General features: G+C 39.4%; 2 protein-coding genes across 21 annotated transcripts in view; one reads left to right on the plus strand and one right to left on the minus strand.

Moving 5' to 3' along the window:
* Positions 1-11,019, plus strand: part of LOC117338057 (UPF0183 protein C16orf70 homolog) — a 46,976-nt gene extending 35,957 nt beyond the window's left edge. For 3 of the 20 annotated variants that reach the window (XM_033899222.1, XM_033899220.1, XM_033899241.1), the window contains exons 10-15: positions 262-402; positions 697-779; positions 4,817-4,928; positions 5,385-5,516; positions 7,276-8,073; positions 8,108-11,019. In XM_033899222.1, coding sequence (XP_033755113.1) covers positions 262-402; positions 697-779; positions 4,817-4,928; positions 5,385-5,516; positions 7,276-7,353 — 546 coding nt within the window. In that variant the 3' untranslated portion in view covers positions 7,354-8,073; positions 8,108-11,019. Of the gene's footprint in view, positions 1-261; positions 403-696; positions 780-4,816; positions 4,929-5,384; positions 5,517-7,275 lie in introns of all 20 variants that reach the window. The other 17 variants (XM_033899238.1, XM_033899240.1, XM_033899234.1 and 14 more) reach the window with 17 other exon arrangements.
* Positions 11,020-12,497: 1,478 nt separating this feature from the next.
* LOC117338059 (CCR4-NOT transcription complex subunit 1-like) overlaps positions 12,498-21,337 on the minus strand; it is a 45,588-nt gene continuing 36,748 nt past the window's right edge. Inside the window, exons 38-49 of the mRNA XM_033899242.1 lie at positions 20,486-20,553; positions 19,390-19,624; positions 18,492-18,728; positions 17,689-17,852; positions 16,850-16,967; positions 16,458-16,559; positions 15,404-15,661; positions 15,027-15,095; positions 14,396-14,573; positions 13,657-13,789; positions 13,251-13,385; positions 12,498-12,963 (exon numbers count right to left, since the gene is read on the minus strand). Coding sequence (XP_033755133.1) covers positions 12,879-12,963; positions 13,251-13,385; positions 13,657-13,789; positions 14,396-14,573; positions 15,027-15,095; positions 15,404-15,661; positions 16,458-16,559; positions 16,850-16,967; positions 17,689-17,852; positions 18,492-18,728; positions 19,390-19,624; positions 20,486-20,553 — 1,782 coding nt within the window. The 3' untranslated portion in view covers positions 12,498-12,878. The remainder of the gene's footprint in view (positions 12,964-13,250; positions 13,386-13,656; positions 13,790-14,395; positions 14,574-15,026; positions 15,096-15,403; positions 15,662-16,457; positions 16,560-16,849; positions 16,968-17,688; positions 17,853-18,491; positions 18,729-19,389; positions 19,625-20,485; positions 20,554-21,337) is intronic.

Genomic DNA, 21,337 nt, shown 5'->3' on the forward strand with positions numbered 1-21,337 from the left:
AGGGCACTCTCACTAAATATTGATACCTCTAATGATACTCTGGGCACTCTCACTAAACATTAATACTTCTAATGATACTCTGGGCGCTCTCACTAAACATTAATACTTGTAATGATACTCTGGGCACTCTCACTAAACATTAATACTTTTAATGATACTCTGGGCACTCTCACTAAACATTAATAATTCTGTGTAGACTAATGTCCTTTTGCTTGTCTGCCTATTATGTGATCGGTTATGAGGTTATATTCTGACTGACAGGATGTGATTGGATCCCTCGGTTGTCCTGGTAAGGTGTTTTACAAGGCTGAGGACAAGATGAAGATACACTCCCCTGACGCTCACAGACGATTACGTTCTCGCTGCTCCGACTACTTCTTCAACTACTTTACTATGGGTGTGGTAGGTAAAATAAATAAATGGTCCTTATTACTGAAACTTATTAGTGTTCAGACATATTAAAGGTTTAACGCAGAAGACAAATAATAAGTCTGTTTCCCTCGTATATGTATCTTACCAGTCTAAACAATGCTTGTATCTCACCAAGTGTGTAGATAATTTAAAACAGCTGTTATATAAAGGACAAGAAGAGAAATCATTTCTTTTACCTTCTATAGACTAAATATTAAAACATGAGGTTTGTTCCATAACAAAGGTTTAAACATGAGAAATTTGATCTGGTTTTTCTATTTGCAGGATATCCTGTTTGATGCCACTACTCACACAGTGAAGAAATTCATCTTACACACAAACTTCCCTGGCCATTACAACTTTAACATGTAAGTTCTGTGAAAACATATTCCCATCATTCACAGCTTGGTGATGTGTCTGTCACCCCTGTAGCTAGGGTGTGACTTGTGTGTCACCTCTATAGTTAGGGTGTGACTTGTGTGTCACCTCTATAGCTAGGGTGTGATTTGTGTGTCACCCCTGTAGTTAGGGTGTGACTTGTGTGTCACCCCTATAGTTAGGTGTGACTTGTGTGTCACCTCTATAGCTAGGGTGTGATTTGTGTGTCACCCCTGTAGTTAGGGTGTGATTTGTGTGTCACCTCTATAGCTAGGGTGTGATTTGTGTGTCACCCCTGTAGCTAGGGTGTGACTTGTGTGTCACCCCTGTAGCTAGGGTGTGACTTGTGTGTCACCCCTATAGTTAGGTGTGATGTGTCTGTCACCTCTATAGCTAGGGTGTGACTTGTGTGTCACCCCTATAGCTAGGGTGTGATTTGTGTGTCACCCCTGTAGCTAGGGTGTGATTTGTGTGTCACCCCTGTAGTTAGGTGTGATGTGTCTGTCACCTCTATAGCTAGGGTGTGACTTGTGTGTCACCCCTATAGCTAGGGTGTGACTTGTGTGTCACCCCTGTAGCTAGGGTGTGACTTGTGTGTCACCTCTATAGCTAGGGTGTGACTTGTGTGTCACCTCTATAGCTAGGGTGTGATTTGTGTGTCACCTCTATAGCTAGGGTGTGATTTGTGTGTCACCCCTGTAGTTAGGGTGTGATTTGTGTGTCACCCCTGTAGCTAGGGTGTGATTTGTGTGTCACCCCTGTAGCTAGGGTGTGACTTGTGTGTCACCTCTATAGCTAGGGTGTGACTTGTGTGTCACCTCTATAGCTAGGGTGTGACTTGTGTGTCACCCCTATAGTTAGGTGTGATGTGTCTGTCACCCCTATAGCTAGGGTGTGATTTGTGTGTCACCCCTGTAGTTAGGTGTGATGTGTCTGTCACCCCTGTAGCTAGGGTGTGACTTGTGTGTCACCTCTATAGCTAGGGTGTGACTTGTGTGTCACCTCTATAGCTAGGGTGTGATTTGTGTGTCACCTCTATAGCTAGGGTGTGATTTGTGTGTCACCCCTGTAGTTAGGGTGTGATTTGTGTGTCACCCCTGTAGCTAGGGTGTGATTTGTGTGTCACCCCTGTAGCTAGGGTGTGACTTGTGTGTCACCTCTATAGCTAGGGTGTGACTTGTGTGTCACCCCTATAGTTAGGTGTGATGTGTCTGTCACCCCTATAGCTAGGGTGTGATTTGTGTGTCACCCCTGTAGTTAGGTGTGATGTGTCTGTCACCCCTATAGCTAGGGTGTGACTTGTGTGTCACCCCTATAGTTAGGTGTGATGTGTCTGTCACCCCTATAGCTAGGGTGTGACTTGTGTGTCACCCCTATAGTTAGGTGTGATGTGTCTGTCACCCCTATAGTTAGGTGTGATGTGTCTGTCACCCCTATAGCTAGGGTGTGATGTGTCTGTCACCCCTGTAGTTAGGTGTGATGTGTCTGTCACCCCTATAGCTAGGGTTTGATTTGTGTGTCACCCCTATAGCTAGGGTGTGACTTGTGTGTCACCCCTATAGTTAGGTGTGATGTGTCTGTCACCCCTATAGCTAGGGTGTGACTTGTGTGTCACCCCTATAGCTAGGGTGTGACTTGTGTGTCACCCCTATAGTTAGGTGTGATGTGTCTGTCACCCCTATAGCTAGGGTGTGATTTGTGTGTCACCCCTATAGTTAGGTGTGATGTGTCTGTCACCCCTGTAGCTAGGGTGTGATTTGTGTGTCACCCCTGTAGTTAGGTGTGATGTGTCTGTCACCCCTGTAGCTAGGGTGTGACTTGTGTGTCACCCCTATAGTTAGGTGTGATGTGTCTGTCACCCCTATAGCTAGGGTGTGACTTGTGTGTCACCCCTATAGCTAGGGTTTGATTTGTGTGTCACCCCTGTAGCTAGGGTGTGACTTGTGTGTCACCCCTATAGCTAGGGTGTGATTTGTGTGTCACCCCTGTAGTTAGGTGTGATGTGTCTGTCACCCCTGTAGCTAGGGTGTGACTTGTGTGTCACCTCTATAGCTAGGGTGTGATTTGTGTGTCACCCCTGTAGCTAGGGTGTGATTTGTGTGTCACCCCTATAGTTAGGTGTGATGTGTCTGTCACCTCTATAGCTAGGGTTTTATATGTGTGTCACCCTTGTAGCTAGGGTGTGATTTGTGTGTCACTCCTGTAGCTAGGGTGTGACTTGTGTGTCACCCCTGTAGCTAGGGTGAGATTTGTGTGTCACCCCTATAGTTAGGTGTGATGTGTCTGTCACCCCTGTAGCTAGGGTGTGAATTTGTGTGTCACCCCTGTAGTTAGGTGTGATGTGTCTGTCACCCCTGTAGCTAGGGTGTGACTTGTGTGTCACCCCTATAGTTAGGTGTGATGTGTCTGTCACCCCTATAGCTAGGGTTTGATTTGTGTCACCCCTGTAGCTAGGGTGTGACTTGTGTGTCACCCCTATAGCTAGGGTGTGATTTGTGTGTCACCCCTGTAGTTAGGTGTGATGTGTCTGTCACCCCTATAGCTAGGGTGTGATTTCTGTGTCACCCCTGTAGCTGGGGTGTGATTTGTGTGTCACCCCTGTAGCTAGGGTGTGACTTGTGTGTCACCCCTGTAGCTAGGGTGTGACTTGTGTGTCACCCCTATAGTTAGGTGTGATGTGTCTGTCACCCCTATAGCTAGGGTGTGATTTGTGTGTCACCCCTGTAGCTAGGGTGTGATTTGTGTGTCACTCCTGTAGCTAGGGTGTGACTTGTGTGTCACCCCTATAGTTAGGTGTGATGTGTCTGTCACCCCTATAGCTAGGGTTTGATTTGTGTGTCACCCCTGTAGCTAGGGTGTGACTTGTGTGTCACCCCTATAGCTAGTGTGACTTGTGTGTCACCCCTATAGTTAGGTGTGATGTGTCTGTCACCCCTATAGCTAGGGTGTGATTTGTGTGTCACCGCTGTAGCTAGGGTGTGACTTGTGTGTCACCCCTGTAGTTAGGTGTGATGTGTCTGTCACCCCTGTAGCTAGGGTGTGACTTGTGTGTCACCCCTGTAGTTAGGTGTGATGTGTCTGTCACCCCTGTAGTTAGGTGTGATGTGTCTGTCACCCCTGTAGCTAGGGTGTGACTTGTGTGTCACCGCTGTAGCTAGGGTGTGACTTGTGTGTCACCCCTGTAGCTAGGGTGTGATTTGTGTGTCACCCCTGTAGTTAGGTGTGATGTGTCTGTCACCCCTATAGCTAGGGTGTGACTTGTGTGTCACCTCTATAGCTAGGGTGTGATTTGTGTGTCACCCCTGTAGCTAGGGTGTGATTTGTGTGTCACCCCTATAGTTAGGTGTGATGTGTCTGTCACCTCTATAGCTAGGGTGTTATATGTGTGTCACCCTTGTAGCTAGGGTGTGATTTGTGTGTCACTCCTGTAGCTAGGGTGTGACTTGTGTGTCACCCCTGTAGCTAGGGTGTGATTTATGTGTCACCCCTATAGTTAGGTGTGATGTGTCTGTCACCCCTGTAGCTAGGGTGTGATTTGTGTGTCACCCCTGTAGTTAGGTGTGATGTGTCTGTCACCCCTGTAGCTAGGGTGTGACTTGTGTGTCACCCCTATAGTTAGGTGTGATGTGTCTGTCACCCCTATAGCTAGGGTTTGATTTGTGTGTCACCCCTGTAGCTAGGGTGTGACTTGTGTGTCACCCCTGTAGTTAGGTGTGATGTGTCTGTCACCCCTGTAGCTAGGGTGTGACTTGTGTGTCACCCCTATAGTTAGGTGTGACTTGTGTGTCACCTCTATAGTTAGGTGTGACTTGTGTGTCACCCCTGTAGCTAGGGTGTGATTTGTGTGTCACCCCTGTAGCTAGGGTGTGACTTGTGTGTCACCCCTGTAGCTAAGTCTGTCACCCCTGTAGCTAGGGTGTGACATGTCTGTCACCCCTGTAGTTAGGGTGTGACATGTCTGTCACCCCTGTAGCTAGGGTGTAATTTGTCTTTCTCCCCTTTAAAAAACATACTGCTTTGGTTTTAGGTATTACAGATGTGAGTTTAAGATCCCGGTAGCAGTGGAGATGGTAAAACCCAAGTTGGTACAAACAGACGATAGCTCTGAAGAGGAGGTGGTCATCACAGCCTACTCCAAGGTAGAAGAGATCTGCTGAATTTTATTAATTTATTTTATTGTGTTTATTGATGTCAAACTTAGCTTTATGAACCAAAAGTTCACCAAAACATTGAGTAAAGTATGAACTGTATGATAGCAATGCTCCCATCAAGTTGTGTCTAGTACATTCATATTAGATTTAGGTTTGTATTGAATTGCAGTGTTTTAGGAAACTTTAGATATATAGATATAGCAGACCTTTGTTAACTAAAACTCAAAAATTTATCAGACCCAGCCAAATTCTCCCTTTATCTCAATAAAAACAACTTGGAAAACATGCAAAACTGGGATAAAGTGAAGTGAAAATTTGGTCCAAACAATAAATATCCTATTTGAAATAATTGAATAACTTGAAGATTCATTTTGGAGTCCTAACAACGATCGGTATTAAATGCGGACATTTTTTCTACATCAAATTTCCGTTTCTTGTTTTAAGTGGGACACAGTCCAGGACTACCTAGTAAGGCCTGACCAACGTCCAGTCATCCTCAACCGATCATCCTCCACCAATACCAGCAACCCATTCGGATCTACTTTCTGTTTTGGGGTACAGGACATGATATATGAGGTAGGTATTTGTTTGGGGTACAGGACGTTATATATGAGGTAGGTATTTGTTTGGGGTACAGGACGTGATATACGAGGTAGGTATTTGTTTGGGGTACAGGACGTGATATATGAGGTAGGTATTTGTTTGGGGTACAGGACGTGATATACGAGGTAGGTATTTGTTTGGGGTACAGGACGTGATATATGAGGTAGGTATTTGTTTCAGGTACAGGACATGATATATGAGGTAGGAACTTGTTTGGGGTACAGGACGTGATATATGAGGTAGGTATTTGTTTTGGGGTACAGGACGTGATATACGAGGTAGGTATTTGTTTGGGGTACAGGACGTGTTGTTATACGAGGTAGGTATTTGTTTGGGGTACAGGACATGATATACAAGGTAGGTATTTGTTTGGGTTATAGGACATGATATATGAGGTAGGTATTTGTTTGGGGTACAGGACGTGATATACGAGGTAGGTATTTGTTTGAGGTACAGGATGTGATATATGAGGTAGGTATTTGTTTGGGTTATAGGACATGATATATGAGGTAGGTATTTGTTTGGGGTACAGGACATGATATACGAGGTAGGTATTTGTTTGAGGTACAGGACGTGATATACGAGGTAGGTATTTGTTTGGGGTACAGGACGTGATATATGAGGTAGGTATTTGTTTGAGGGTACTGGACGTGATATACGAGGTAGGTATTTGTTTGATGTACAGAACGTGATATACGAGGTAGGAACTTGTTTGAGGTACTGGGCGGGATACTGTTAACGTGATTATTTTCGCGGGGGGTTAATTTCGCGATTCAATATGTAAACTATACGAGTGGAGGTAATTTTTGCGATCGATCCACTTTCGCTTGTAGTTCAAGATTTCGCAAATTGATATCCAAATAATATGCGATTTCGCAAATTGATATCGAAATAATATATGTAGGGGGAATTTTTGTGAACAAAAGGAGGCCGCGTAATTAGCGTAAATTTCCCCCTCGCGTAGATTTCAATGATGTCATGTCGGCAATTCAATCATGTCATGTCAACATTTCTTTGCATTGATGTAACGTCCATATTAGATACATAAGAAGGTAAACAGGGTAAGAGAAAAATAATCATTCACCTCCTTGGGAGTGAGTCAGGAGAATATCAACCCTCGGGGTAGGATACTACCATTTGATTATTAATTTAAGAAAGGCAATAGAGGATATCTAACAGTGTCTTCAGTAATACCATATAGATTTCACGAGTGGGGCTAATATTTTGATATTTTTCACGAGTGCGCAGCACGAGTGAAAAATATCAAAATATTAGCCACACGAGTGAAATATATTTGGTATTACTGAAGACACTGTTAGATATTCTGTTTATTACATTTTTTATCAACGAAAAACCTACCCAGTATGCTAACTAGGCCTACAGCGATAATTTGTAAACAAAAAATGTAGTTCCCCCTGTCCAGGTGCTGAGATATATGTCGGGCTTTCTGATTGGTCAATTATTTTGGTATTTTCTCATCATTAATTTGATTGGTCAAATCAGCAAAAGTGATATTTTTCACTAGTGATAAATATGATATTTTTCACTAGTGAAAAATATCACTTTTATAGAATGAATAATGTTTGATATTTCACTGGTAAAAATGTAATAAAGAATATTATCTATCCATGTAAATGAGGTTTAGGTAACACCAACCAAATATAGACTGTAAGGTTGTCTGTAACATTATACCATTGTAAGAAATGTTGAGGAATTGTTTCCTTCTTTGTAGGTGATGCATAACCAGCACATAGCATCTGTAACCATCTACCAGAGTAGGGCAGGGTCAACACGAGACGCTGGCTCCTGAGGGGATAACAGGGGATTTATCAAGTACTGAATTCAACCTTTGTATAGAAGTGTACTCGGGGGCAACTGATGCATTTGTATACTGGGTTCAGCAAATGTATTTGTAAGGTGGAGTCATTTGATGCATTTATCCTCATGAATATCCTGAAATGCACCTGTAAGTCAACAAGCAGAACTATGTTCTAGAGATTAGCTAGTTGATGTGTGAATATGAATGTGTGCTGGAGTCAAACATCAACCAGTCCATGTGTAATGGTGAGTGTGTACTGAGGTCAATCAATCCATGTCTAATGGTAAATGTGTACCAAGGTCAACCAGTCCATGTGTAATGGTGTGTACTGAGGTCAACCAGTCCATGTGTAATGGAAGTGTGTACCGGGGTCAACCAGTCCATGTGTAATGGTGTACTGAGGTCAACCAGCCCACGTGTAATGGTGTGTAATGAGGTCAACCAGTCCATGTGTAATGGTGTGTACTGAGGTCAACCAGTCCATGTGTAATGGTGTGTACTGAGGTCAACCAGTCCATGTGTAATGGAAGTGTGTACCGGGGTCAACCAGTCCATGTGTAATGGTGTACTGAGGTCAACCAGCCCATGTGTAATGGTGTACTGAGGTCAACCAGTCCATGTGTAATGGTGTGTACTGAGGTCAACCAGTCCATGTGTAATGGTGTAGTGGTGTACTGAGGTCAACCAGTCCATGTGTAATGGTGTACTGAGGTCAATCAATCCATGTGTAATGGTGTGTACTGAGGTCAACCAGCCCATGTGTAATGGTGTGTACTGAGGTCAACCAGCCCATGTGTAATGGTGTGTACTGAGGTCAACCAGTCCATGTGTAATGGAAGTGTGTACCGGGGTCAACCAGTCCATGTGTAATGGTGTACTGAGGTCAACCAGCCCATGTGTAATGGTGTGTACTGAGGTCAATCAGTCCATGTGTAATGGTGTGTACTGAGGTCAACCAGTCCATGTGTAATGGTGTGTACTGAGGTCAACCAGCCCATGTGTAATGGTGTGTACTGAGGTCAACCAGCCCATGTGTAATGGTGAGTGTGTACTGAGGTCAATCAATCCATGTGTAATGGTGTGTACTGAGGTCAACCAGTCCATGTGTAATGGTGTGTACTGAGGTCAACCAGTCCATTTGTAATGGAAGTGTGTACCGGGGTCAACCAGTCCATGTGTAATGGTGTACTGAGGTCAACCAGCCCATGTGTAATGGTGTGTACCGGGGTCAACCAGTCCATGTGTAATGGTGTGTACTGAGGTCAACCAGTCCATGTGTAATGGTGTGTACTGAGGTCAACCAGTCCATGTGTAATGGTGTGTACTGAGGTCAACCAGTCCATGTGTAATGGTGTGTACTGAGGTCAACCAGTCCATGTGTAATGGTGTGTACTGAGGTCAACCAGTCCATGTGTAATGGTGTGTACGGAGGTCAACCAGTCCATGTGTAATGGTGTGTACTGAGGTCAATCAGTCCATGTGTAATGGTGTGTACTGAGGTCAACCAGTCCATGTGTAATGGTGTGTACGGAGGTCAACCAGTCCATGTGTAATGGTGTGTACTGAGGTCAACCAGTCCATGTGTAATGGTGTGTACGGAGGTCAACCAGTCCATGTGTAATGGTGTGTACTGAGGTCAACCAGTCCATGTGTAATGTTTAGTGCCGTCTGGGGTCCATATGAGTAACGATGAGTGATCTGGGGTCAACCAGCCCATGTATAACGATGTCTACTGAGGTCAACCTTGTATAATGATGTGTCTTGTTTTTGACCATATGAACTGTTAATGGAAGACATGTTTGAAGTCTATTTATAACTGATACATAAATGTAATTAATATTTGCAAACCATTGCATTACTCTCGGCCCAGTAACAGCATGAAAGGCTACAGTGATGAACTTGATCACTACGTTTGGTGTATAAAGTTACTCCTTGTTAGGATAGGTCACTCCTTGTAAGGAAAGGTTACTCCTTGTAAGGAAAGGTTACTCCTTGTAGAGAAAGGTCACTCCTTGTAGAGAAAGGTTACTCCTTGTAGAGAAAGGTCACTCCTTGTAGAGAAAGGTCACTCCTTGTAAGGAAAGGTTACTCCTTGTAAGGAAAGGTTACTCCTTGTAGAGAAAGGTTACTCCTTGTAGAGAAAGGTTACTCCTTGTAAGGAAAGGTTACTCCTTGTAAGGAAAGGTTACTCCTTGTAAAGAAAGGTTACTCCTTGTAAGGAAAGGTTACTCCTTGTAAGGAAAGGTTACTCCTTGTAGAGAAAGGTTACTCCTTGTAGAGAAAGGTTACTCTTGTAAGGACTAAGCTATCAATGTTGTAGCGACAGTGTGCTGATGTGATCAACCATGACCTTTCACGGTGTTATTGCTCCGAGAGTAAGAACTTAACAAGAATGTAAGCTAGTGGGAAAGTATAGTGGGAAAACTCACCTAGAGGTGAAGTCCCTAATGTGGTCAGTCTAGCCAGGAGGTTGTTTCCTGTAGCTATATACACTATGTGTACGGGTGATAGAAGGCTTATTATTACCTGTGACTAGTAACGATCTCACTGCCATTAATGATACTCTTATCTGTGATTTGTGCTACAATTGTATCTTTGACATATTGAAATATTGAACGCCATAGAAATGAAGATTAAATTATGAACTGTAATGGATTATTTATCCTGAAATTGAAAGAAAGGTCCGTCTGTGATTATAATGTACCAACATTGTCCTATTTATTTCAATATCTTGTAAAATTGTTTATGTACTGTAAAATCTGTTACCATGACTATAAACACACGTTACAAATTCTTGAGATCTAGATTTCATGGATATTCATGCAATATGAAATTTTGTAAAGTTGGTTAACTTTGGAATAATTTGATTTGAAGCTGCAGTAATTGCTTGTTTTCAATTCAGAGCAAAGTGTTATTGTTTTTATCTATACCAGTACATAATTGAAACAATTTATCTTCATTAAGTTTTTATTTATCATTAATTGTAAATAAAGCACTGTATTTATGATATAGCACAATTTTACTTCTTATTTTTAATAATTTTGATATTCAATATTTTTTCCTTGCCTGCAAAATGTGAAAATGAGATGGGCTACTTTTCTGGTGTCGTTGTCAACATTGTAACCTTTGTTTTATTTGTATACATAATGAATTTTGTATCTTAAGAGTTAAAGTATAAACCTCTGCTTTTGAGAAATTAATAGGTCTTTATTCGCTTGTTTAATTCAATAAAACTTAATCAATGGTCAAATTGAAACAATTCTGTAATATGTATATGAGATTTGTTACTTCTCAGGAAGAGTGATATGGTAGTAAAATGTTGAATTTAGGTGAACTTGTAAAATCTATTTGACTTGCTCATTTCACTTAATACTTGGTTTTAGTTATATTGAAACAGATACTATAACATTATAGAGAGTGTCTTCTTTCATCATGAGAGGAGTTATGTTTGGTAAAAGCAATCACAATTATTTAGGTGAATTTTAAAGAATTATTTAAAACTGTCTATAATACATTTAGGACACCTGCTCTTGTGATAATTTTGGAGAAACTCGAGTACCAATGCTCTATGCTGTTTGTGTAACTCAAAACATGTAGCACACACATTTGTTGATCCAAATTGTTCAGGTTCCTACCAATAAAATTAATAACATGAAAGTTTTGATTTTTTATTCATTCATATCCCAGTATTAACATTAACATTAATTTGATTTTAGAGTGTATTTTCATCATTTTGCCAATCTATGGTCATGGATAAGAGAGATTTTATATACTATGTCACCTTCATCAGTGTGCTTTTCTGAACGTCAATGGTGGACATGCTAGAATTGAATAGAGCAAGCTTTATCACTTCAAACACAAAGTGAAGTATCTAATCAATACAAGTAGTTAAAACGTCACCTTTGTTCTTGGGTAAAATTGGTTCACAGTAATTAATTACTCTAAACATTTACTGCGGGCTTTGATATTGAACATTTCCCAATAACAATATTCACCAGATAGTATATGTAGTACAGTATTATGTTAGGATCGCACAATATTGAGTACTCTAAAATATTGAATAGTTGAAACTCCAAACAATTGAAATTGATGCATTTGTTTAGGGATGCACGGGTTGGATTAGGTAGATTATGTCCAATGTATGTCATAGTAGCAGTATGGTACTACAAATTCTGCACAGACTAGCTGTTGATAAGCTTTGTTATAGACATTTTTAAGCAGGTCCATGGAATACTGAAAATATAATTTTAGGGTATTTCAAATTGACAAATTACAATCACAGTATATATTATTTACTTATCGATTCATTCATACATTATCTCAGCTAATATGTTGAGTTGAAAACATGTTTGGAAACCTCATAACAAATATGGACTTGAAAACCTTTAATAGCCTTGTTTTCATTGCATATCATGGGCACCACCATTTTAGATCTGTGTTCTCCATCTGCTGATCATGTAATCCTTTGGTTTTATTTTGTTTAACGTCCTATTAACAGCCAGGGACGTTTAAGGATGTGCTAGGATTTGGAGATAGAGGAAAGCTCGAGTACCCAACGAAAAAACCACCGGCCTAAGTCAGTACCCAGCAACTGCCCCACAGTAGGTTTCGAACTCACAACCTAGAGGTGGAGGGCTAGTGATAAAGTGTCGGGACACCTTAACCACTCGACCACCGTAGCCTTTCATGTCGCACCCCCCCATGGCACTAATGGATAAACCACCATGGTTAAATGGTGCATCCTCCGTCATTTCTGTATCGTTTAATACATTGGTTACTGTAAATCATTTTCATTTCGCATGGGATTTATTTTCTCATTAATACTTGAGGAGAGTCAATGGCAAATTCGAATCCTTCACGATTATTTGTATGAAAATACCACTTAGATGGCAGCCAAGCTATCAGTTACATTGAATCTTAGGAGTCCATAACTCTAAAAGCTAATCATCAGCGAATTTGAAGTCATTTTAAATCACTGTTAGCAACTCCTGTTTTTGCGAATGTCTCAAGAGGTAAGTTCACTGAGTACATGTTTTTGCAAATTATAAATGATTTACATTAGTACCAGTGACAGCAGATTTCTAATGTATTTTGACAGTAACATTTGTCAATGATCTATAAAACAAACACAAGTATGCAAGCAATAAAGTTTTATTTCAAGAGACAATAATTCCAAGTTCCTGGTTCACAGGGAACAAACATTCTTCTTAGAACTTTGCCATCTATACATAACTCACAAAATCTACACACATTATTAATAACAATGGCCATTCAGTGCCTGGTTTCCATTGAAACTTGTTGACGTTATCATATAAATGTCTGTCTCTGACATATGAACACAAGTGTAATTTGCCTTGGCAAAAATCGTCATATATTATTCACACATTATTTCGAAGAATTCCGCTTCAAATTCTCGTAACAAAATCACATGATCTGACTCGATAATGATAAGCTGTCTTGTTTCAAAAAATAAAATATTGACTGGAAAAGTCTTGTTCCTTCAACACCAATGGAGATCAGTGAATTTCGTTTGTTTCAGTCTCTCTGAGACTCTGTCCTGATTTAGGCTGCATACATGAACGGGCAACTGACTCAAACAACCTGTAATGGAATACAAGGACATCAAAATCTAACACAACATGTAATTTAAAGTTTGCTGTACATTTCAAGATTCATACAATCTTAAATTTATACTGTTCTTGTGATAAAAACTGAAATGATCAAATAGAAATCTTCCAAAATTTCCTATTATCCCAAACAAATAATTTTTGAATCATACTTAAATGGTAATATCTAAATGATAATTATATTCTGCCCAATAAAGATGTATATATCAAGAATATGAAGAGGCATTTTAATTTAATTAGATTTAATTTGAGTATATTTACTTCTCTATTTCTGGAGCACAATGAACAAATTCATGATTCCAGAACTTGAACTGAGGATTTTTGATGAGCTCAATGAATGTAATGAGTAGTCCCCATGGATGAGGCCTGTTGACGATCAACCGTTCAAGAAGCACCCTGAAAATATAATGTGTTAGCACTTTTTAAATACAAGACCTTGATTTTAAAAGCTTTGAGTGAAGATAACACCAATTCACTTATCTTAATAACTCTTATGAAGAATTTTGCTAACGGCTAGATGGAAAGGAGGTTTTCCAATATCAGAAAGAATCTTCAAATTTATTCAAGTAATACCAGTGACAAGATATCTTATATTTGATTCCCAACAGATTGATGTTACATGTTTGAAATTCTGTAAAACATTTTTGCGTGATGAATGTATTACTACCTTGTGATTTGTTCCTGTATGGCCTCTGTGTTGGCCTCGGCGAACAGGTAGAGTAGTGTACAGCTGAAGTAGTATGTGTGGCTGTTAGGGTATCGCAGCTGGTTAGAGATGGACGTCAGGAACAGGTACCGACCTGTGGGATACAAATGAGACAACCAATTACAAACAAAAACTTACCACCTCAATCTTTACAGAAGTTGAAGGCTATAGTGACCTACAATAAGCATGTTTATACTGAACTTTTCTGATAGAAATGTTGGTATGTGAGCTGCTCAGTTTAAGACTGTTTACAAAGAACTTTTCTGATAGAAATATTGGTATGTGAGCTGTTCAGTTTAAGACTGTTTATACAGAACTTTTCTGATAGAAATATTGGTATGTGAGCTGTTCAGTTTGAGACTGTATACTGAACTTTTCTGATAGAAATATTGGTATGTGAGCTGTTCAGTTTAAAAACTTTTCTGATAGAAATATTGGTACGAGAGCTGTTCAGTTTAAGACTGTTTATACAGAACTTTTCTGACAGAAATATTGGTATGTGAGCTGTTCAGTTTAAGACTGTTTATACAGAACTTTTCTGATAGAAATATTGGTATGAGAGCTGTTCAGTTTAAGACTGTTTATACAGAACTTTTCTGATAGAAATATTGGTATGTGAGCTGTTCAGTGTAAGACAAGTTTCGATGTAAGACTTTTGTGACAATGATCACTGTGAACATGACACCATGTGAAAACTCACCCTCTGTATCGAGATCAACACCAAGGTTCTGGAAGATATCCATGTGAGCGGAGTGTGCAATGGTGGACATACTGGGAGTGAGGCCCTTGCTATGGATATGTTGGATGGACTGGGTTCCGACATACAGCACCAGCGCGTTCATTAGTGGGATGTTGTACCTCATACCAGGCTCATTCAGCTGTACACAGAGAATATTGTATCTGACAATTGTACAGGTGTATAGGGCAAGACAACTAATCCACATAGAATTAGATACACGCTAGAAATACTGTCAACATCAGTCTGGGTAATTAAACGACCATTTCAATCAATGTTAAATACATGTTAGAAATACTGTCAACATCAGTCTGGATATCCAATGACCATTTCAATCAATGGAATCTCATTGTTTCTAACTGTTGTAATGTTTGTTCGCTGGGTTTATCGTCCTGTTACAAACATAGTTAATAGTATAAATATCTACATTATGTCTAGATTCTAGATATGCCATAAAAATACCAAAACAGATCATAATGTTACATCTCTTGTAACTTACAGTGAGTGTTGTAAATCTTTATACTCTAAGATGTTTAAGGAAATCATAAATTTACATGTTGAAACAATGTTAAGAAGACTAGTTGTTATACTGTACCTGTAGATTACTGCGCAGGTCAGACAGGAAGGTGACCGGAGACCTTGTCTTCAGGTAGGAGTCCAAGTCCTATTTACAGTAACAGCAAGTGTTATTAAAGACATCACAAAAATTCATATCTTAATTACACATTGCTACAAAGAAAAAGCAAAATGTCCAGAAACATCATTTCAAACACATATCACATGTCTTGTTTAAAACTCCAACTAATAGAATAGATGTTAAACTGAACAGCATAATTATACAAGTTCTAACTGTAAACTTAAACTTTTCAGAAATTTCTGTTATAAAGGAAAGTCAATTTCTTAGGTAAACAGTTTCACAACAGATGCATAATAAGTTAAAAGAACAAAACATCTGGTCTGAAAATACATTACCTTTTTAAAAGAGGCTGGCTCAATCATCTTGGCAAAGTTGGTAAGTATGCGGGGTGGATGTGCAATGTCGGCCAACATGTCCACCTTGAGATTTGGTGTGAAAGGGTCAGGTAGTCGCATGTTGCGTGGAAATGCACTCAGAATAAGATTGCGCATCTGAATACAGTTGGGTGGGATGACATCACAGAAGGCATAATGGTAGTCACACAGGAACTCGGGAAAGTCATGGAGTAGCACTAACAGGACCCGCAATGTACCCTGTAAACAACAACATAAAGAGTAAACAACAAACCATGTAAACAAGGAATGTAAACAAGAGTAACACAACACTCTTGTATAACATCATGTCATTAGGAAGTGTTATATTTGGGATCCCAGCAATAACATCATGTCATTAGGAAGTGTAATATTTGGGATCCCAGCAATAACAGCATGTTATCAGGAAATGTAATATTTGGGATCCCAGCAATAACGACATGTCATCAGGAAATGTAATATTTGGGATCCCAGCAATAACATCATGTTATAAGGAAGTGTAATATTTGGGATCCCAGCAATAACGGCATGTTATTAGGAAGTGTAATATTTGGGATCCCAGCAATAACATCATGTTATAAGGAAGTGTAATATTTGGGATCCCAGCAATAACATCATGTTATAAGGAAGTGTAATATTTGGGATCCCAGCAATAACGGCATGTTATTAGGAAGTGTAATATTTGGGATCCCAGCAATAACATCATGTTATAAGGAAGAGTAATATTTGGGATCCCAGCAATAACGGCATGTCATTAGGAAATGTAATATTTGGGATCCCAGCAATAACGGCATGTTATTAGGAAGTGTAATATTTGGGATCCCAGCAATAACGGCATGTTATTAGGAAGTGTAATATTTGGGATCCCAGCAATAACATCATGTTATTAGGAAATGTAATATTTGGGAGGCCTCATCTTGTTACTGGTTCCATTGTCTCCAATTATTATGTATCTCTGATCCCAAGTCTCAGAAATGGACTGGTTTTGTTTCAGTTAGAATTTCCTATACTGACTCACCTTGTACAGGAGTTGAGTTGGCTTGGTTAGCTCAGCATTGCGTAAGAACGGGGTCAAGAACTTGAACAAGTCGAGCAGCAACTGAGCATACATTCCCCAGCCCTACAATGTCAATGTAATGAGCATAATTCTTCACAAGGACACTAATTATCAAATTCTCTTATATTTAACACAAATATATGCCTAGATATGTATTACTAACTTAAAAGTAGCTAATATCAATCAGTGTTTGGTATGGATTTAAGTGTTTCAGTTACACTAAATATTTCACAATCCACCCAAATTAATGAGGGTTCAAGTAGACTAGCTAGTACAATATAGAGGAAGGGAAACAACTCTACAATACGAAAATACTTAAATGTGTTCCTTTTAAATTGAGTATGTGATTGTACCTTTTGTTGGGGTGTCAGTGCCAGCAATCGCCCAATAAACACTCGGTGTGAGAGCAGCTCCAGCCAGGCATATGCAAACCCTGGAGCTTTAGCTGGCCTTAGCACATGGAATGTGTTGCTGTAACATAACAAGTTTATACAGTGGAAGTTTGTTAACATTTCTGTCTTAACATTTTATTTTCTAATTACTAGCCAGCCAATACTTAAAGGGATTTTGTATCTTTGCAGTAGCTAACATTAAAAGAAAACATTTTACAAATGATGGGGTCACTCATGGAACATTTCAAGGTGTCATCTCAATCAAATGTTATAACTTGGAAATGTAGCATGGAAATCTACCTGGTTATATACCGCTAGCCGGTCGTATTACTAGCCGGTCATATTACTAGCTGGTGGTATGACTAGCTGGTCGTATTACTAGCTGGTGGTATGACTAGCTGGTCATATTACTAGCTGGTCGTATTACTAGCTGGTGGTATGACTAGCCAGTCATATTACTAGCTGGTCGTATTACTAGCTGGTCGTATGACTAGCCGGTCATATTACTAGCTGGTCTATTTACTAGCTGGTCGTATTACTAGCCGGTCGTGTTACTAGCCGGTCGTATTACTAGCCGGTCATGTTACTAGCCATTGACTACCCACCAGAGATGCTTATAAGGGAAATGGCCTAAGAAAGGTCAATGAAAGTACATGTTTTATACGACTACAATGATAACGGAGGTGTGGAAATCGTCTATGATTAATGTTGACTTGTAAATACAAATAGTCAAAAGATATCGGAGAAATCTTTGGAGATTAATTAGCATGATAATATTGTTATCATCATGTTACACCTACCAGAATGCAGTGAGCACTTGGAAGTTTATGTTCTCGAGGATGTGTTCGGGAGCATTCAGCTCGATGAAGAGCATGATGAAGATGCGATGATATGGCAGCTGCTGAAACTCTGAGTGGCGGACAGCATGGTCCTGAAGGAGAACGCCAGCCACGATACCCAACACCTGCAGCACACAAAACTTACACATTGGAGGTGCTCAAATCAAGACTTGTTGAAAAACCAATATCATCATCGTAAGAAAATGATGGACAAGTTTTAAATTTGTAGAATTTGTCTATCACCATATATGTATCAATAGCAAATAAAGTGTCAATATGGAAATGTTCTTTTTATCAAAAACTAACTGTACTGTTACATAAATGGTCAACTTGACATGCTGTCAGTTCTGACAACTTCTGTTATTAATACTACAATGGTGAGACAATGGAAGCTATGGGAACAATCAACTGAGCATTGTGTCAAAATGAGTAGCAGCCTTCTCACAACTTTGTTTTTATTGTAAATGTTGATGATTTTGGTAATTTCTATTAAAATTTGTAGTATATCTGAACATCTTAGGGAATTTCCAAAATTGTCCTTGTGGGAGGGAGGGAGGGAGGCATTTTTCAGAGATCCCACAACCATGAAAATATCAGAGAGAGAAAAAAGAGGAGTTACCCCCACCGCCCTTCAAGCTTTAACAGTGCCTCTCACCCCACATATAATTCTAATTTAGTTCGTGAATAATATGCAGTAACATTGTTTAAAAAGATACAGATATCATGTAACAATACTTGCCATTAACCTGCTTGACCCTGCTTACCTTATTGAGAAGGTTGATCTTGGTGACCGTGTTGGCAGTGTCACCTGAATGTTTGATGAGGAGGGCAATGAGTCTGACAAAAGCATCAAGTGTATGAAAGCACTTGGCGCGGACTAGAGCGGGGTTCTGAGACTGTTCGCCCAGAGCGCGATAACACAGGTCCACACACATCTCTGTACAGAGGCGGAAGAACCGGGTTATGAGATCATCTGTCTTGAGGATTCCCTGTTGGTGCATCTACAACATCAATGTCCACACTAGTACACACTAGTCCACACTAGTACACAATAGTCCACACTAGTACACACTAGTCCACACTAGTCCACACTAGTACACAATAGTACACACTAGTCCACACTAGTCCACACTAGTACACACTAGTCCACACTAGTACACACACTACACACTAGTACACACTAGTACACACACTAGTACACACTTAGTTACACTTACAAGGATTGGTGAGCACATAGACGACACAAAGAGTTGAGCTCTCTTCAGGTTCCAGATAACAATGAAATTTTAAGCAATAAATCAGATGGTTAATGTTACTTTAAAACTATATCTTCCCTAAACTTCACAGTTCATTGTATCTCAAAGCAGCGTTGAAAATTTCTTATCTAACACCTCATTTTCAGACAGTTCGACTTTCTATACAGTACTTGTCTTCAGTAAAATTCCAAATGTTTTCATACTGTTCAATGCCATATCCAATTCTTTTTTAAAATGATAAGAGAAGACTTTTGTTTGTGAGGTAACACACTGGACCTACATAATATATATAACAGCATTTATTGTTTCAAAACCTTTCCGTGATAATTTGCAAATTAAGAAGTTTTTGGTTCAACAATAACTCATAATTTACTTTTCTACCTAAAGAATACAAAAGCTTACAAACCTGTTGCACAAATGCTGTGAAAGCTTTGGTACTGTCACGGCCAGCAGCGGGAGAGTGATACATGTTGACCCACTCCCTAAGCAGGAACTCTGTCTTTTCATGGAGACCTGGTGGGTCATCTAGTTCCCTTGCCTGGGATATTCCAGACTGCATCATTGAGGTGGGTCCTCCTATAGCACGCTCCAACAGGCCAAAGTCCACTGGGGGGTGTAGGCCTTCCAGCATCTGGGCCAGCCTGCCATTCAACACACTGGCTTATTATTACATTGTGATAAGTGGTCAGGGATAAGGGTACATGTTACCTTGAATATCACATCTGTGTTTTGAGTTAAAAGTTGCATCCTACCCGATACATTATGTCTGTGATTTGTGGTAACTGGCAGCCCCACACTTCATACATGTTAGGTAATGACATGGCAGCCCCACACTTCATACATGTTAGGTAATGACACAAGACATGTAAACAAACTGTAATTTTAACTAAAAACTGAAAATTTACATTAACACTTCTGGGTATTTTTACAAACTTCCTGAAACTCTGAAAAGAAATTTCTACCACAATACGCTGTGTTATCCCACTCTTAAACCATTATATAAATCTGTCGACTGTTGGATATACATATGTTATATTTCACTAGGGGATATGACCTTCCCGTCTTTTGATTGGTCAAGAATTCAAACTTTGACCCAAGCTGCAATTGTTATTGACGTCATCTATAATCGAATGACATCACATCACCGGGTCCCGGTGTGACACAGGCCGTCACCTGTACATCTTATTTACATACACGAATTGAGACTTAGCCATGTTTCTTTTTTATTCAAGCTGATGCTATTGTGGTAGAAACAGGTCACACGACTCGCTAAAGCTTATGTCTTTTGTAACTTTTTAAAAATTATAACTTACTCATGTGAAATAAATTCCATATCAAACAACCACTCGTTGTGTAACCTCTATATATACAACTATTATCACATCTACAGTTGTCTTTGACAAAAATGAACTAAGAATCTAAATGTTTAATTATTCCAACTGAAAGTGATAACTATATATTAAAATTGCATGATATATAATATGTAAAAGTATGGTACTTACCCCTCAGGAGGCCTCTGGTTACGGGAATTCACCTGTGTCAGGGCCTCAATGGTATTGGCAAAGTCAACCTATAACCAATTAGTAGGTTACTGACACATGTCTGATGTGACCACATCTCAATGTTAAAGGTATATACAATCTATATTCTTTTTTACCCTTCGAATACTAATTTTCTGGTTTCTTGTATACATAGACTCCTTTAAACACTAATTTTCTGGTTTCTTCTATACATAGACTCCTTTAAACACTAATTTTCTGGTTACTTCTATACATAGACTCCTTTAAACACTAATTTTCTGGTTTCTTCTATACATAGAAATTCCTTTAAACACTAATTTTCTGGTTTCTTCTATACATAGACTCCTTTAAACACTAATTTTCTGGTTACTTCTATACATAGACTCCTTTAAACACTAATTTTCTGGTTACTTCTATACATAGAAATTCCTTTAAACACTAATTTTCTGGTTTCTTCTATACATAGACTCCTTTAAACACTAATTTTCTGGTTACTTCTATACATAGACTCCTTTAAACACTAATTTTCTGGTTACTTCTATACATAGAAATTCCTTTAAACACTAATTTTCTGGTTTCTTCTATACATAGACTCCTTTAAACACTAATTTTCTGGTTACTTCTATACATAGATTTCCTTTAAACACTAATTTTCTGGTTACTTCTATACATAGACTCCTTTAAACACTAATTTTCTGGTTACTTCTATACATAGACTCCTTTAAACACTAATTTTCTGGTTACTTCTATACATAGACTCCTTTAAACACTAATTTTCTGGTTACTTCTATACATAGACTCCTTTAAACACTAATTTTCTGGTTACTTTTATAC

Source organism: Pecten maximus, chromosome 11 (assembly GCF_902652985.1).
Source record: "Pecten maximus chromosome 11, xPecMax1.1, whole genome shotgun sequence".
Classification (NCBI taxonomy): domain Eukaryota; kingdom Metazoa; phylum Mollusca; class Bivalvia; order Pectinida; family Pectinidae; genus Pecten; species Pecten maximus.